This window comes from Antechinus flavipes, chromosome X (assembly GCF_016432865.1).
Source record: "Antechinus flavipes isolate AdamAnt ecotype Samford, QLD, Australia chromosome X, AdamAnt_v2, whole genome shotgun sequence".
Classification (NCBI taxonomy): domain Eukaryota; kingdom Metazoa; phylum Chordata; class Mammalia; order Dasyuromorphia; family Dasyuridae; genus Antechinus; species Antechinus flavipes.
In genome coordinates, this window is record NC_067404.1 from 57,606,795 (window position 1) to 57,625,376 (window position 18,582).

The window sequence follows — 18,582 nt, forward strand, 5'->3', positions numbered from 1 at the left end:
ATGTGAAAAAAAAATGAGTAAAACCACACAGAAAAGGCAAAAAAGAATAATTATCTTGTACAAATGAGGTACGAGAGGAAGAACTGACAGAGGAATTAGGTGGGGGAAGGAGGGCTGGTAATTCTGGAACCCTACTGGCATGGGGAATGGATTAAAGAGAGAACAATACATGTACATAGAGTAATGAAAGTCTTCTAAATTCAGAAAGAAATAAGAGGGTAAAGAAATAAGGAGGTGGACAGGATAAGGGAGGGATTTGTAGAGAGAACCCTGCTACATCAGATCAAGGGTAAAGAGAGAACAAAATATACATTTAGAAGAGAATAAGTCTTCTAAATTTACAAAGAAATAAGAAGCTGAGGGAAATAGGATAAGACAGGGGAATAGAAAGGTGTGTAAATTAACGGGAATGGGATAAAGAGAGAAAAACATATATATTCAGAAGGCTTCTAAATTCAGATAGAAACAAGAAGGCGAGGGGAAAGGATGGGGAGAAGACAAGGGAGGGATCCTTGGAAGGGGGGAAGTTAAATAATAGGAGGGCAAAGTAGCATGGAGAAGTAAAGCAGAGAAGTCTGGAGGGACAGGAAATAAGAGAGAAGCACACAAAAATAAAGATCAAGAGAAGTTATGTTACTGCAACATATTTAACATATATAGGACTGCTTGCCATCTTGGGGGGCGGGGAGGAGGGAGGGAGGGGAAAAAACGAAACATAAGTGATTGCAAGGGATAATGTCGTGTAAAAATTATCCTGGCATGGATTCTGTCAATACAAAGTTATTACTAAATAAAATAAAATTTAAAAAAAAAAAAAAGAGAAGTTATGTAAAAAACAAAGCACAAGTAGGAATCATGATCTCAAAGTTAAAGCTAAAATAGATTTTGATTTAATCAAAAGAGAAAAATATACTATACTGTATTAGCCATATTAATCAATAGTGTTTTAGACAATTTAACTAGAAAGTATAAGGTTGGAATATTGCTGTGGTATAGGAAATGATGAATTGGTAGAGTGAAAAAAATATTCTTGTGAGACTTCTTATAAAGGAAGATATTACTCATCTTCAGAGAAGCAGAGTTTTATATAGATGCATATGAATGTATATCTATATCTACGTGTGTAATTATAAATATCTATGTATGTAAATACAGATGGATGTATATATCCACACTTAATTGTAACCTTCCGGGACGGGGGAGGGAAAAAATCAAGTTAAAAAAGTGCACAGCAGAGAATAAAAGAAAAGCTTACAAGGAAGCAAAGAAAAGATAGTTCTGAGCACAATATGTAGTATTTATTCTATACATGCTTTCTTGAAATGGGAATTTATTGCTTTATATTTTGAATCATCTCTTCTGTGCTACTGTGCACATAGTAACTTTTTCTTTTCCTATTTTCTGTTTAAGTTTAAAATAATTTTTTTAAAAAAGAACTAAATAATTATTGTTTCACAATGAGGCACAAACTATTTGTACTCATTTTATAGGGACAACTAATTTTCTAGTTGTCCCTGAAACTCTTTTTGTGCTATTCGCTTTGGGGGGGAAATAGGGAAACTAAATAAAACCGAAGATTTTTTTTTTTCACTTAAAGCTATTTGAATGCAAATAGTCCCCTTCATTTGCTTTCTCTCTCAGGAAAAGGGAGCGATAACTCTAACCGATTTAATTGCCACCACTCCTATCTCCCCTATCGAGCCACCATTCAAACTGTATGTCCAAAGTTTTATATACTTTTCAACTAAGAATCCTCTTCAGAGCATGCTTAAATATTTTACCAGTATTCACTGAGACATCATGGGATCATCATGTAAAAAGGGACAGGTTTTTTTTTTTTTTTAAAGAAAAAACCTCTCTTTTATACATCCAAGGGTCATCTTTTAAAAGTAATCACATTGATAGGCTAAATATTCCATCCTCATTTGGACTCAAAGAAACTGTTTGAAACTCTTCTTTGGGAATTGCCTTCAAAGTCCATAGCCCACTTAGATGCCCTTTGAGGTGGCAAATGTTTATCTTTTGAAGGCAGATTTCATTTTTGCCAACAGTCAAAAGGCCTTTGGAGCCAATTGTGAAAAATGAATGATAAATCAGGGTTTTTGGTGAAGAACAAAATTGAAGTCATAGGACTACTTTCCTCACGTGGGAGGATTCGAACCCAGGATCTTGTGATTTAAAATTCAGAGCTCAAGAAGACATCAGACTGCCTTTTCTCATTTGTACACTTTAGGGGGTATGTGCGCACACATGAGTGTGTGTGTGTGTGTGTGTGTGTGTGTGTGTGTGTGTTACTTTATATTGGCAATTTACACAGCCCCAGAAGTAAAGCCGTAGCAAAAGCTTCAGACGATGATTGATCTACCAGCAGGGGGCTCATGCAGTATCGGTACTAGCAATAAAAAGGGATTGTATGGGAATTGTGACTGGAATGTTGGACTTCAGAAAGTTCAAGTTGCATTTCAGACTTCTACTACTGTGTGATACTGTGGGATACTGGCTTCGGTTTCCCCATCTGTAAAATGGAGATAACAGAATGAACTATCTCCCAGGATGGAGGCTCAAACAAGAAGATCTATGTGATGCACTTTGTAAATCTTAAGGTGCTATATAAAGGTGAGCGGTTACTGTTATTGCCTTGTTTGTATCCTGAGCACCCAGCATCGAGCCTTGCTTAAGAGATACCTAAGTTCAAGAAATATTAAGCACTTATTATGTGCCAGGTACTGCACAGTGCTGGAGCAGACATGAGAGACGGTCCCTTTCCTCAAGGACCAAAGTGTGATGGGGGAAGACAATGATCAAAAGGAAGCTGAAAAGCAAAGGGATGGCCAGATGGAATCTGGCCCAAATCAAGCTGACATGCTGAGAGAATGGGGTCACTTGGGAAGGTCCGGAAGTCCTGGACCACATAGAAAGGTAGGCTTTTTGAACAGTGTACTGCTTCGCTCTCAAACCCTTCGATAAGAAGGGAGAAGCAACTGAAGGAGCTGAGGTGTGGAATATCAAAAATGAAGTCAGTGTGCACCAGCCATTGATGGTCAACGGTGGAGGAGATACACTCGTTAAGGACTTAAGCCACTAGCTTGAGAGGAGACACTTCATCCCCTCTAAGGACAGAGGTAACTGGCCATTCCCTAAAGAGTGAGCCCGGACTAGAACATACTTGTAGTTTTATATGAACTGTGCCCAATACTTGATGAATTGGGGGAAAAAAACCCAAAATGTTAAATTGAACTTGCTGAATTCTAGCATTCACTCAGAATCCCAGAAGAGACATGCTTCCAAAAACCCATCTGAGTTTCATCCCTCTGACTGCGTTTATAAAGACCCAGTATGTGGCAGAAAGAACAAAAAACTTGAGTGTCTCTTACTAGATGTGTGGCTTTGGGAAAAGCAAATAACCTAAATTGGGACAAATAGTTATAGTTCTTGCCCGGGTTCTTGTAAGCAAAACCCCTTTAAGACAGTGACCTACCACTGCTGTCATTTTCATGGTTCTAGGACATATCGGGTTGTACTGTCCACAGTAGAACACTATTTTCAGCAAAGCTCTTCTCATCGTTTCTCTTTGGCAATAAGAACAGCCAGTTATTGAGAGGCAACCAGGAGCTACTCTTCATCTCTTACCATTTGAGTAACGCTTCAGCTTTGCCATCACCGATTTCTCTGTCCAAGTGCTATTTGTCTCGGGAATCATCGCCTGTAAGTCAAGTGTATGGGTGTGTGTATTCTTGAAGGATGAGTTCTTTCCCTTTAGCAATCTAGGCTTAAAAAACCGCCTGGGATGAAGGCTCCAAAGGGAAAAGAGTTCGATGATCCCCAACTCAGTTCTCATCTGCTCAGCAAGTCAGTGTCTAGATACCAATAATGGACCATTGAGACTTGCTTCAACTATGTAATAGTTCACCTTCTTAAATCACTCAATTGACTGTTTTGAAACAAACAACTGCTCCTTGTTGGGAAAAATAAATGTTGAGCCACAGTTCCTAGCCCAATTTACCAGGTAGATTTTCATAGGTGGCTGAGTGGCCCAATTTTAGCTGAAAACACACACACACACACACACACACACACACACACACACACAATCTATCCCTCTTGATTAGGTGATGTGAAAAAAGTCCAGTCACACAAAGAAGAGAAAATGTATAGCACCTCCTCCCAATCGCACCCCTGGCCATCAAAGACCCCCTTCTCCCAGCCTCAGAATTAAAAGGATGTAATGATTTGAAGTCTGAGGGCCTGAGCTTGAATACTGGTTTCGCCCATTTACTAGCTGTGTGACCTTGGTAGACACTCTTGTGGTCTCAAGCTTCCTACTCTGTAAAATTAGTTCTGGGATTTGTAATCTTACAAGGCTTACGAGGGGAAAGGAATAAGCATTTATATAGTGCCTACTATGTTAACAGGCAGTGTGGAGTTTTTTATAAGCATTAGTTCACTTGATCCTCACAACAACCCTAACGAAATGTGTGTGTCCATTTTACAGCGGAAGAAACTGAGGCAAACAGGTTCAATGACCTGCCCAGGATCACTTGGCTGGTATCTAACTCAGTTCTTCCTAATCCCAGGCCTAGCACTCTAATGACTTGCCCCATCAAACTGGGAAACCAATTTTATTAAAAAAAAAAAAAAACTCATCAAAATGTTAAAGATAAGTTCGCAGAATCCAAGTTAGAACTGCCTGGAATAGATGTTCCCTAAAACTCCATCCAGTACCCTCCTCCTTACCTGCGATGCTCCCCCCAAACTAGTAAATCAACAAAAAGGGCTATGGGACCACAGGAGGTACAGTGGGCACATTTGAGAGAGCAGGGATGGGTGTGTGTATACAGCAAAGTGGAGGATTCAAGAGCTGCATCCTAAGGCTAAGTAACACCCTGAAAGGGCACAGGCCTCACTCAGCTCATTACTGAGAAGACAACATCAGCAAGAGCTAAGACATCTAGAGAGATGTTTCGAGACCCCTGATAAATCAGAAAAAAAATCTGACTGTTGAAGTTAAACTATTTCTTTTATACGCTACATAAAGAGAGCTAAAGTTCCACGGGCACACAAACCAGTAGCAGCCTACCCTTTTGTCCCACTGAGCCCCCAATGAGAAGCAAGAAAATTCAAGCCCACGTGGCACTGCAATTCCACTTGTTTAAAGTTCAGGCGATGGAACCGGGAAGTAGAAATAAAATGGCTATCACATCCAATCAAACGTTTTCTTTCATCCATTCAACAAGCATTTGTTGAAGTGAAATGGAACGTTCCCCTTGAAAAGAAAGTTTTAAAAGCCCAAGGAGTGATGGTCAAGCACAAATGATCACTTCATGCATTTTATTGATAGACTATAATTTAAATTTGCAGTATGACATTTACATAGGAAATAAACTCCTCCCAAAAGATAACTATCAAGAATAAACTGTTTTAATATGGCCCTTCAGGGTTTTGCTTTGAAATAAACAAGTTCATTTTTAACAGATTTAAAACATTGTACAAAAAAAAAAGGAAATGCAATACAATCTCATTTAAACACAGGACTTCCCAACCAAAAGATCTGCTGGAGGAGAGTTTTGAGTTCAGATCAAACTGAAGGAAAAAAACCGAGAAATCAGGGAAAGCAAGGCAGCCAAATAGATTCATTCTGAGCTCCATTCTGTTTCTGGAATGAAAGAAGGGAGAGCCTCTCCTGCAGGTCGGGAAGCCGCGGGATGACAAGCACTGGTTAGTTTTCACACGACAGACGTTTTCTAGGCTTCGTGGACGGAGACACAAAGCCAGGTTAGTTGTTCTTCCCCGGTTTCCCCCCCTCCCCAGGTTCTCATGGGCTTCAGAAAGTTCCCAGGTTTGTCACATAGACCCAAGTAAACATCTACCCATAGCAGCACGTCCCCGAAGAAGATAAAACAGGCAGATACAGAAGCCAATTGCACACCTACTGGACTAGATACTCGAGAGTATGACTCGACCCTACTCCCTAAAGCAGCACCAGAACACAGGAGCTAAGAGGAGAGAAAGTCTCAGGGCTCTGCAGGTGCCCACACCAAAGCACAGCAGTATAAGGATCTTTAGTAAAGGAGCGCTAACTATTTAGAATGAAGGCTGGGGAACCTTGCAAGGTACTGCAGTAAGTTTACAAGACAAGGACTGGTAGACGAGCCTTGAAAATACCAAGGCACAGTGTGGCGTAATAGGATTGTTAACCACCTCTGCATCTCAATCAAATATATATGTATATATTTATATATATATATAGGTATATATGCGTGTATGTATACATGTGTTTGTGTATAGATGTGCGTGTGTATAAATATATACATATAGAGAGAAATATGTATATATATATACACATACATACATAGTCACATACACACATTTCTCTCTCAACCCAGGTGGCTATAATGCAACCTACGGGTGTGCTTTCTGAAAGCTGTTTTCAGAACAAAAAACAAATCCTCACTGCAACTGTATTCGGGAACAGATTCGAGACACTTGATTTGGTGCCTATAGAAACGACAAGAGATCGTAATCAAAAAGGTTAAAGGAACAGAATGCTTTCTGAGTCGCCTTGATGAGATGGCGCGGAGCGCACCAGATGGCCGTCTCCAAACTCCAGAAACTGGTGGATGCTCTCACTGAAATCAAGTGGTACAAACTCGCTAAGGATAATTGTTTAGCAATTTTGGTGAAACCAAAGGCCCTTGATTTCAAAACTGGAAAGTTAAAGAAAGGGCAGGCAGCAAATCACCATCAGTTTAGGATTCAAAGAGTCAAAAAGAGTCGCGCACGTCTTTCTGCTACTCGGATCTTTGCCATCGCCCACGACTTGCTGCCTTATCGTCCCGAAGGTCATCCCCCACCCCGATTACAAGTATATGTTTCATCTACCCCGTGGATGGGTAGATAACAGCACTGTCATTATTTATCAAAAGAAAATACTGAAATACATTATACCTTAAAAATAGGTGCCTTGTATGTTTAAGGAGATGATATAGTCATCAGTTAGGTCCATGCCAGGCATATTTTGGCTTTTTTGAACTGAAAAATTAGCACATTTTTAACAGGGAATCATTTAAGGAAAAAAAAAAACCTTTAACAGCTTTTTTTTTTTTCTTTTGGTTTTTTTTTGTTTTTTTAAGGCAGAAAAACCTATCTTATTTTTGAGACTTCAAAGTCCTCCCTTGTCGCAAATGTTGATAAAATTTTGGCCACAAGGTGTCACTATAAGCCAGTTCAAATAAATTACTGACCATAGAGAGAACAGCTTTGTGATGTTCTTTACCCTCCCTATGAGACAGGTATTTGGATTATGACTAAGCTTAAAGATAGCCTTCTTCGAGCCATCCCCATTTGGTAAAGACAAATCAAATTCAAATCAGTAAATAAAATTTCAGAAATCTTGACACTAAGCACCTGAAGGATTATTTATTTATTTATTTTGAAGGGGACGGAGGGAGGTGGGGCAAGGAAGGGACAATAAAAGAAAAATTACTTGAATTAAGGCCAATACCCGACCAGTTTCTAAAGATTCAGATAAAGGTCAACATCTGAGAAAACAGCTTAAAAGATTACTGAGTCAAATGAAATTCTAAAGCTTAAATATCTTGTTACTAGTGTGACAGGAACGATCTGTCTCTCCCCCCCCCACCCCTCCCCCCAAGCAAACCTTCCAGAACCTTCATTTAAGAGTGAGGGAGGTGTACTTTTCTGAGCAGTTATTCAAAGTGCTTCAATATTAAGTGTTACTGAGAAAGCTTGCACTTGTAGAACCTAACACTAACAAATCTCAGTTGAGTTTAGCAACTGCTTAAGTCTCCAAACAAAAATCCTTCAAAACATTTGTAATTAGTTAAAATAAAAACACTCCAGAAAATTCTTTCTGGTTTTCAGTTACCCCCCCGCCCCAACTTAACAGTTAAATCATATTTCTAGGGGTGTTTTGTGGTGGTCGTTGGTTAGCCAAGACCCGATTCCACTGGTGTAGGGAACTTCCAGCATGGAACTCCCCCTCTTCCTCTGCAGTAACAGTCATAGAGAGTTGCTTTAAGCACTGAGAGATCAGTTAAGTGAATCTGCCCAGGGTCACAATGTGTGTCAAAAAGGATTAGAACCCAGGGCTTCTGGCCCCAAAGCCAGCTCTCTATCCACTATATAATGCTGCCTCTATCTTGTTGCTACATTGCACACAGACTTGAGAGAGAGAGAGAGCTGTTATGCAATGAACTAACACTAGAGATGTACAATGAAAAAAAAAGAGAGAACAGGCCCTTCAAAACAATAGGCAAATTGGGAAAATATATATAAATTTTTGCTCTCCACTGTACATCTGATCTGACCCCAGCTAATGTTTGGGGCTTAAGTCAATCTCCATATTCCCAGTAAGATACATAAGTTACAAATTTGTAAAGTTAAAAAATAAAGTATTTATAATTAAGTCACAAACCCCATTCACAATCCAATAGAAGAGTAATGAGTGCTTCTGAAAAAAAGGTGCTTCTATGTTAGAAGCGTCATGTGCATTCTACCGCAAAATAAAAATTCAAACTGTTTCCAGTGCCTATGGAGAACAGCTCCCACACCCACGTTCATTAGTGTTAACTTTCTATATGAGCCGCTTCTTTAATACTTGCTAAAAGAATACATCACAGAAGGTAAAGATAAACGGCTAGAGGTGCTCTGTCCTCAACGAGAACTGCTTCTATGCCTAAAACGTGCTGCATTTGGTTTGGTTCAAAGGCGGCTGAGGTTGGCCATGTCCCACTTCTTCCCCGGGCGATGGAACGCTCCGAGGGAAGATCACTTCTAGCCAATCAGAAAATCAGTCCTGTGGACTTAGAGTGGCTTGCGCAGCCTCAGAAGAGGCAGCAAGGCTGTGTTCCGGAACGTCATGGAATTCCGGAACGTCATGGAATTCCGGAACGTCATGGAATTCCGGAACATCAACATCCAATTTCACTTTTAAACATAGGACAAGATTGGTCATGGATACAGCACAAAAATGACCTCTGCTCATTTTTTGTTGAAATGAGACTTTGGATCTTTTGGACCTTCATTGCAATAGCAGCACAAATTCTTAGTAAACTGCCAGGCTAATGCTGGTTAAGGTACCTAGATAATGTCCAAAGCAGACTCGATTGTTTACTTCGAAGGACATTTGAATGTGCCTGGCCCCCTTGGCCCATATGGTTAGTACTAGGCCAAGGACTCGAAGCTCGATCCCAATTTGAGCTGTTTAAAGTCGCTCTTTGTAAAAAACAAACAAACAAACAAACAAAAAAATCCCGTTCTATGAGCTCCCCCGAGGCAGAGATCTCGGGCGCATCTCTTGGTCACGAGTGGCACCAGACAAGTCGTTGGGCAACATCACACATCCTGCCTCACTACCGAGAAAACAAGCTACAGGTGTGCTTGTGTGCTAGTGCTAGACCACCAACGGGTGGAGGAAGGGGAATCTCAGTAGTGAAATCTTCAACTACAGGAATGAACAGCGCATTTGAGTTCTGAATCTCAAATAAAGCCCGATATTATTAACACTTCAACAAACTGGGGGAGGGGGAGCGGTGCTTAACTTTTTAAATGGACTTTAAAGGAAGAAACATAAGATGGCGTATATATAATGGGACAATAACTAAGATAGACTGAGCATGTTGTAAATTTTAAATAGCAAAACTCTGAAGTGATAAAACCTCAAGGCTCTTCCACTCAGAGCCCGTTTCTGTAGCAACTAGAATTCTGCTAAAATGATTTTAAAGTTTTGCACCGCCACTATCACTTTTGGGGCAGATTAGCCTGTAACATTGAGAAAAGAGTGACTATTTCAGTTCTGTCCCGTGTGTCTGGTGGTCGTTTTTTGTTTGTTTGTTTGTCCGTTTAAAAAACAACACAAAACAAAACCAAAAACGCAAAGTTGCTGAAAATTCAACACAGCCCCTTCATCTACATAAATGGCATCAAGCCTGTGTTGACCTCTTCGTGTAAAACTGGCACATTGGAATGACTACACCTGACCAAGTGCAAGTTAAGCTCTTCAGAGCTTTCTCTCCTCTTACCTTCCTCCTACCCAAAGCTACCCATCACTTCCTTCCTTACTGATGGCATTCCTGAAGTTTCAAACATCATTGCAAAAATGCTCTTTATTGGTCTTGAATACAATCATAGGACTAAGTTCTGAACTTTGCCCTGCTCATTTCAAGTTACTATAGCTGTTCATATAAAGAGTAATTCTAGATAAGTTGTTCTTGACAATCATATATGTAACAAATACAGCTTTGTATCATTGTGTGTTTCTACAGATACTGGCCCTCATTTGAAATGTCATCGTTTTTACATCTAAGCAGAGTGCTTTTTAAATTTTCATTGAATACAACACTGAACTGGAAAAAGTATTGAGCCTCTACAAAAAAAGCCTTACATTTTTAACCCCACCCCCCCAGTGATTTTTATTTAAGCAAGCATAGGCATTTTTATTATTTCCACAAGATAAATATCCCAATTATACTATCATAGTTCACTCTACAGTGTGTGCCAGTGATTGGCTTAGGAGACAGCTATACAATTAGAAGACCCTACCTTTAGTGTTATTTACACTGACATGCCCATCTAATCTGTAATTATAACAAATTATACGATCGATTTAGGTGAATTTAAACTAATGGCTGGAGATGGTAGAGCTTGAATGTAAAAAAACAAATTTACATGAAATCTCATTCCAACCTGGGCTTCCATTTCACATGGCTCTCTCCTGGATGGGATGGGGCTGGATCTTTCAAGATTAAAATGAAAACTGAGAGGACCCATCTCTAAGACATCTTGTTAAAAATAATTAAGAGAAACCAAAACTATGATAAAATTATGTTGAACAAAATCAAGACTTATCGGTATTCAGAGTCAGATTTCCGGGCCCTAAAATGTTGCTGTTTAAAGTAGCTGGCTTTTATTTCAAATAGGAGTTGGGAAAAGGGGTGAACATTTTATTGGAAGCAAAGATGCACTCCAGGATATTACACTTAACACCACTCAAAAAGTGGCCATAAAACAAGTGACATCTTATGTTCGGTTTTTGCCCATTGCTCTAAACAGCCAAACAGCTAGCTCAAAGTCCAGATCTCAGTTAGACCATGCTTTCTCTGTTTCCAGAGGTTAAGACCGCTCTCCGACAAATGGGACAGGTGGAATTTTCCGACAACCAGCGGTCGATGCAGTGAACGTGGTATTCGTGAGAGCAAGGCAGTTTTCGAAGCTTGTTGCCTTCAGTGTATTCAGTGATACAGACGCTACAGGTTTTGAATGCATCGCTCTCACCAAAATTTCTCATTGCCAGGTTGTCGATCTGTTCTTTGGTGAGTCCTCTTGGTTGGTCGTCATCTTCCTCATTCAAGAGGAAAAACTGAGCTAGACTAAGAAAGGGTAAAGAACCGCTTTCTTCAAATGTAACCGAATTCCTGTCTCTATTCCTACCTTCCCGTCTAATGCCTGATGAGCTTGCTTCGTTGCTACCGTCATATAACTCAGAGCTAGTTTCTAAACTTTCAATGCTGGAGCTGCTGCTGCTGCTACTGGGACCTCCGCCGGCACTAGTGCTAGCGCTGACACCACCTCCGCTGCTGCTACTGCTACCCAATCCTGCATTCTGAAGATCTGAGTCTTCGAGACTTGGGCTTAAAGATGGGCCACTAGGGTCTGTATCACTATCACTGTACATGAAGTAGCTTAATTCACCAAAACCAGTCATAATCTGTCTTAACATTGTCTGAATTGCAACTGAAGTTGTCTCGCTCAATCCTGTGTTAAGGATTCTACGAATGGGAATTCTGATAGTGCTGACATAAGTTCTTACTCCAGCTCTCTCTGACCGTGAAAATGTACGCCTAAACCCTCCACGTTCACTTTCGTAAGTGACCGTGTTGTTTGTTGACTGAGATCTCGAGCGAGTTCTGCTAGCTATGCTATCTCTCTGTCTATATTCTCCAGGACGAACTCTTCTCACTTGAAGATCGAGGACTATAGTTGGCGGTCTCTGTCCAGGAGCCAGAGATTCATTGCTGCCACTGGTTTCTGAAGAACCTGATGCCTGAGGGATGTTTCTCATCTCAGAAGCTGAAAACGAAATGGCATTTTCATTCGACAGTTCTGCTCCCATCATGTGTTGTCTTAATGTCACATGCTGCCTGGTTCTGGAACTCCCTTCAGCGTCACTTGTCATAGCATGGTCAAAAGTCTGAGATGTGACGTTGTGATGGCCTCTTCGGGGAAGCTCAGTTACTGAAATCAAAGGTGACCTACTTCTGTCGGTCCTCGCGCGGATCCTCCGTTGCTCTGGGCTCCTGCTTCTTGCTCTTCTCTGGCCTCTGGGAAGAGTTACTTCTTCAGTTAATTCTTCAAGGGCATTCCTCTCAGATCCATGCTGTCTGATGAACGATGACTCGGATGTTGAACTTTCCATGCCACTTGGGCTATTATTTTCTATATCTTCTCTATTGGAAGATTCTGCGGACGGCTCATTTTCGTTCTCTGAATTCTGGGTCCCGTTACGGTTCACGTTTATTTCCAAGCTGAATCTGAAATCACCACTATTTGGATTAGTCCTGCTCACTGCTCTCCAAGATTGATTTCCTCTCTGTCCACTTCTTGTTGTATTTCCGGTCTGTCGGACTGAATTAAGCCAGTCGATGATGGAATCGCTGTTAGAGACATCATCTGTTGATTCTATAAGGAAAAAAAGAAAAAAAAAAAAAGAAAAATAGGAACTACAAAAATTAGAACTATCCAAAAAAAAATGCTGCTTCTTAACTTTCCTAAGATTCCAAAATAACAAAATGAAAACTTAAAAGATTCACAGTAGATTTCACATTGATGGAATAATAGTGATTTACATGCATAGTATTAGCACCTAACTTGAGCACAGTACACAAGTGGATGAGCTCAGAAACAAAAAATGGATCGCTGGCTTCAGCTTCCCTACCTCCCACTTGCAGGGAAACACCATAAAAGCTGAGAAGCAAAGGCCAGAATATTTTTATGTGTTTGAGAGGAAGTAACTGTTCTATGGAAAGGAACTAGCAAGCAATGGGAAAATTCAGTGTAGTTGGGGAAATTACACTGACCAGTCCACTAAAAACATCACAGCAAATATTTCACTCATCTGAGAATTCATATGCATTTGCCCCCATTTACGTATAATTTATGGCCCCTAGTCAATACTTAAGTAGTCCCCCCTTTTAATCTCCCCCAATTATTATATACCTCTATTCTCATCATTGTTTTGTTGTGGGGGACCTTCTTTGATTTGATGAAGTCTTCTCAGTAATTCTTCTTCAGTAATTTCACCTGAAAACAGTTTGAAAATAGTGCTCAATTACAGAGGAAAGAGAAGCAACGAATGCTAATCCTAAAGGGGATGAGATTGAGTTTGGTAGGTAACCTTTTAAAAAAAAAAATCGGGGGGGGGGGGCGGGAAGGAAAGGACCGAGAATAAAGGAAACACACTGCTTCATTCTTTTGGGTCTAGAAAGCCTTGAGAGTCCATAATTAAAATGCAAATACTCCAAGGAAGAAAGTCATTTTGGCAGACCGTGAAATCAGCTAATAAACACAACAGCAGAGAGGCAACTGGAGGGAAGGGTCTGGGCACATCAGCAAAGCCAGAAGGGGCCAAAGACTTTTTTGCAATTTTGCCTTGCAACTCACATACCTCCACCCCCTCCCCATTCCCACCTTACTTTTTATTCCACAAACTCATTTCATTGGTCCACCTTCATTTTGTGTCTTAAGGTATCAATTCCTAGTCTAGACTTTGCTTATAAACTGTTTGCTTAATCTATCACTTGCTGCTATATAGCTAAGGCTAAAACTCAAGTAAGACCCACACTTATTTCATCCTAACCATATTCACAGAAGTGGGCTACGCATATTAGAAACAGCATTATTAATCTGTGCACATCTATAACTGTATTCATCGACGTAAGAGGGATTCTAGAAATTTAAGGCCATCTCAAGAAGCAATGCTTTGTGTGAATCAAAGCACTCGGGGATCTGCAGTGACCAAATTCAACGTCCACCTTACTACTACTCTCCAGAAAAGAGGATGAGAGTAAAATCATAATTAAGCAACATTCGTTGGGAGTCAGTACATGGCAAATGGTGGTAACATGGCTGTGAGTAAGATCAGATAATACAAAGCAATTGTTAGTCAATTAATATAAACCCAAGTGATCTTAGGCAAGTCATTTAAACTCTCAGGACCGTGACTTCCACATCTGTAAAATAAGAGGATCAGGCAAGATGACTTTCAAGTCTCTTCCAGATCTAAACTTCTGATTCTATGAACAGCAGGAGCAAATTCTTGCAAATATTCAAATACAGCGATATAATGGTTAAAGAAACTATCAGGTTGAAAAATCAAATTAAACATTTTCAGGTCAATAATTTATACATGTAAATTCTCAAAACTGTACATAACATACCTGGAGTACCTAGTAAATTGTTATCTCTCATAAGCCTATAATCTTCTTCACTCAGATTATTTACAAAGTGGTAGAATGCTTCTTCCCGATCCAATCGATCCAGTTGACGTCTACGTTGTGTTTCAGACTGGTCAACATTTCCTTTATCGTTAGAATCTGAGCTTTCCATTGTGGCAGATGAATGCAAATTATCTAAGAGACGGAGGGAGGAAAAGAGGTTGCTCATCTTGAAAACAGCATTCAGATCAACCTGTCCTTCTACCGTTAATACTGACAGAATTTATCAGATAGGTAAATATATTCTATATGACTTAGAAATCTGCCTCAAGATTTGATGGTAAGAAAATAAGTTTATTAACAAAGTCAGCTATCTAACAGCTAACCCTTGAAAAGTACAAGTATTAAACTTCTGAGTAAGAATTCAGAAAATACAGAAGCTCGCCAGGAAAATTCAATAACTGTAAGAACTTAAAAGAATATTTTGCCAGGTTTCTATGTAGTCAGCTAGCCATTTTCCATGCTAAAGAAAGTGTACATTTTATAGAATCTAAAGACTGTGAATGATACAAAAATCAATTTTGTTTGGTTTGTGCTCCCCTCCACCTTCCTTCTTCATTATATTTGGATTAAAACAACATTAAAATCGGCCTGCAATCTACAAGCAATCAACAATGGTGGGGAGGGGGAAAAAGGAGGGGATGGGGTAGTATTTCAAATCTCCGACAGGCATGGAATTAACAGTTCTTTGTAAAGTTTCCTTTAATTTACCAAAGATGCTGAGAGAAGTTCTTTTGAGTTGTGTTTGACAAAACAAATTGGAAGAAGAAAAAAGATTCATATGCATGTGAACATGGAAGCAGTTTGTAAGTACCAAGATCATATAGCAATCAGCACTACTAGAGATAAAAACTTCTCTTTACAGAAAAGGAAAAAAAACCCAAACTAGCAAGAAATCTTTTTTTGGAATTACTTGACTTTCAGCTGACTCAAAAATTGGGACCAGTTTTAAGTTCCTGAAGCTCCAAATGTTGTATCTGGAAATGTTTATGGCAGTTGTTGATGTCAAGTTCAGAAAAATAAAAAATTAAAAGAATTTGAAGGTGCTGAATACATAGAAAGCCAAATAACCACAGTGATAAACTGTGGACAGGATACAACTTGCTGTTGATGTGGGAAGCAGTCTGGATTTGTTATGGCAGAGATCAAAATTAATACAAAGACAGAAGAATACAAATATGAAAAAGATACTAGCAAATGACTGATAATAAAATATAAGCTATGAACAGAATGATTTAGACACTGATTCCAATAACTTCATGTAGAAGTATAACTGTTATAAATCAATTGCCCTAAAAAGGAAACCAAAAAGAGCCTAAAAAACATCCCCATTAGCAAACAAGATGCCCTACTTTTCCAAGGGTAGAGAGAGCTATGGCAGCCAAAGACTACACCAATTTCGAATATAAACAGGTTTGTATTAAAGAGAAGAATAGCCGAAGATAAGAAGCATTGCTTAAAAAAATAAGGCAATGGAGGTTAAGACAAATTTTAAAAAGCAAAGCAAAAGATCTGACACTAATTAAAATCATCCCAAGAGTATTTTTAAGGATGAAAATGGAAGGATAACAAATAGAAGAAAAATGGAAAAGAACTTCCAAAGATGATCACAAAAACATCTCTTCATCACTATTAAGAACAGTGAAACCAAGTCATTGGGCCTCTTAATTTTCTTTTAAGTGCTTTCAGAGGCAGAAGTAGCACTAAAGAAAACAGGAGTAACACCTGGAGACAACACAAAGATGAGGTGATTATGGATTGACAAGGTAGCTGAAGGAAGGAAAAATACTAAAGGCATGAAAAAGATCCTGGACTTTCTTCTTTTTAAAGAATAATTAAGAGAGGATCAACAATCACCTATCTACCGGCCTATCTATAAATGTTTCTGGTAACAATCTATATATGCATCGAAGGCATCCTTGATGACAGCATTTGAAAGGATTAGGCAGGCTTTCTTAAGCAATATTCCACAGGAGACATGTTAAATCATCACACAACTAAGGAAGATACATAATACAAGATCCCACTGGGCCTGTTTGATGACTAACAAAAGGTATCTCCTATGCATACATCAAACCCAAGCAAGATTCCTGGAAAATGATAATGGTAGAGACAACTCTGTTTAATAAGCTGTTCACCACTGTCACAGAATTCCACCAGAATCCAAGCTGAAGAAGCATTCTGTCCAGAAAGTGAGCTCCTTCACATCACATCTTTAGGGCTGATGCAGTTAATTAATGATTGCTTCAGACACAAGAAAGTTGCAGAACCTCCTCAAAGAGCTCATAGTCTTTCAAAAGAGGGGGGTCTAAACAGCTCCTCTCCTCTTAATGAAAAATAAAAGGATCAAGAATGCACCTTGCATACCACTACTAGATCTGTACCCTGAAGAGATCAAAGAAAAGGGAAAAGGACTTCTTTGTACAAAAATATTTCTAAACAGCTCTTTTTGTGGTGGCAAAGAACTGGAAATTGAGGAGAAACCCATTGATTGGGAATGGCTGAACAAATTGTGGTATATGATTATGATGGAATACTATTGTGCTACAAGAAATGATGAGCCGGATGGGTTCTGAAATACCTGATAAAGCTTATATGAACTGATGCAAATTGAAGTGAGCAGAACCAGAACATTGTACACAATAAGAACGATATGGTGATCGTGATCAACTGTGAATGACAGCTACTCTGATCAAGACAACAATGCAAGAAAATTCCAAAGGACTCATTATGAAAACTGCTATTTGCCTCAAGAGAGAGAACTGATGAACAGACTGAAGCAGATTTGCTTTCATTGTGCTTCTTTTTATTTTTTGACACGACTAATCTGGAAATGTTTTCATGACTTTGCTTGTATAACTGATATCTTGCCTTCTCAATGAGTAGGAAGGGGATGGGAGGGACAGAAAATTTAGAACTCAAAATTTAAGAGACACAAATGTTAAAAATAAAGTGTGAAAAAAAGAGTATGCATTTTGCTTACTATGAGACATACAGAGCTTATCCACCAGTCTGTTCATCAATAACTTCAACAGGCACAGAAACGGGACAATGAAGAGTTGGGTCCAAAATCAATTAGGATGAAAACCCACTAGAGATTATTGCCTTTGAGGACCTGCAAAACTCTCTTAATGATACCCAATGTTTTTGTGAAACAAGATTTCATCTTTTTAACACTAATATTCTACTGGCGGTTGTGTTTAGCTGTGAATCAAGCCATAAAATAATTAAAAATGAGGTTCACTCAGAAAAATGGAGGATATAAACAAGCTATAAGACATAAATGAAGAATTAAACCTCACCCATAACACAAAGGGATATTCAGATTCCTTTTTTTTCCCTTAATAGTATTTTATTTTTCCAAATATGTGCAGAGATAGCTTTCAACATTCACCTTTGCAAAACTTGGTGTTTCAAATTTTTCTTCCTCTCTCCCTTCCTGCTCCACTTTCCCCCTCCCACCCTCCCAAGCTAGGAAGCAATCCAATATAGGTTAAACATGTGCAATTTTTCTAAACACATTTCCATGTTTACGATGCTGAGCAAGAAAAATCAGCTCAAAAGGGGAAAATACAAGAAGGAAAACAAAACAAGTAAACAAACAACAACAAAAAGGTGAAAATACTATGCTTTGGTCCACATCCAATCCCTCTAGTTCTCTCTCTGCATGCGGAGGGCACTTTCCATCACAAGTCTATTTGGAATTCCCTTGAATCACTGATACTCAGATTTCTGATAATCCCACAGAGACAGAATAACAGTGAAAGCCCAGTTTGAAGGGACTGTAATGGGCCTACATGGCATGATCATAGGAATTTGTCTAGTGCCATTCAAGAGCACACGAGTAAGAAATGATAAAGCAGATGGTGGGGTTAATCTAGGATTAGGGTTTTCCAAAGCATGACTGGTGATAGGCTAGAGGGGCAATGGATTCAAGGTTAGAAGATGGCGTATGGTTGAACAGTCAGCTCACAGGGTTAAGACTGAAGTGAACGAAGTGAGATTAGAATGGAGGCAGCTAGATATAGGAAACAAAGTACAGGACTTGAAGGCAGGAGGACCCGAGTTCAGA

General features: G+C 39.3%; 1 protein-coding gene across 2 annotated transcripts in view; it reads right to left on the reverse strand.

Moving 5' to 3' along the window:
• Positions 1 to 5,313: 5,313 nt before the first annotated feature.
• Positions 5,314 to 18,582, reverse strand: part of RLIM (ring finger protein, LIM domain interacting) — a 32,760-nt gene continuing 19,491 nt past the window's right edge. For both annotated transcript variants that reach the window (XM_051969271.1, XM_051969272.1), the window contains exons 4-6: positions 14,454 to 14,645; positions 13,234 to 13,317; positions 5,314 to 12,696 (exon numbers count right to left, since the gene is read on the reverse strand). In XM_051969271.1, coding sequence (XP_051825231.1) covers positions 11,102 to 12,696; positions 13,234 to 13,317; positions 14,454 to 14,622 — 1,848 coding nt within the window. In that variant the 5' untranslated portion in view covers positions 14,623 to 14,645 and the 3' untranslated portion in view covers positions 5,314 to 11,101. The remainder of the gene's footprint in view (positions 12,697 to 13,233; positions 13,318 to 14,453; positions 14,646 to 18,582) is intronic.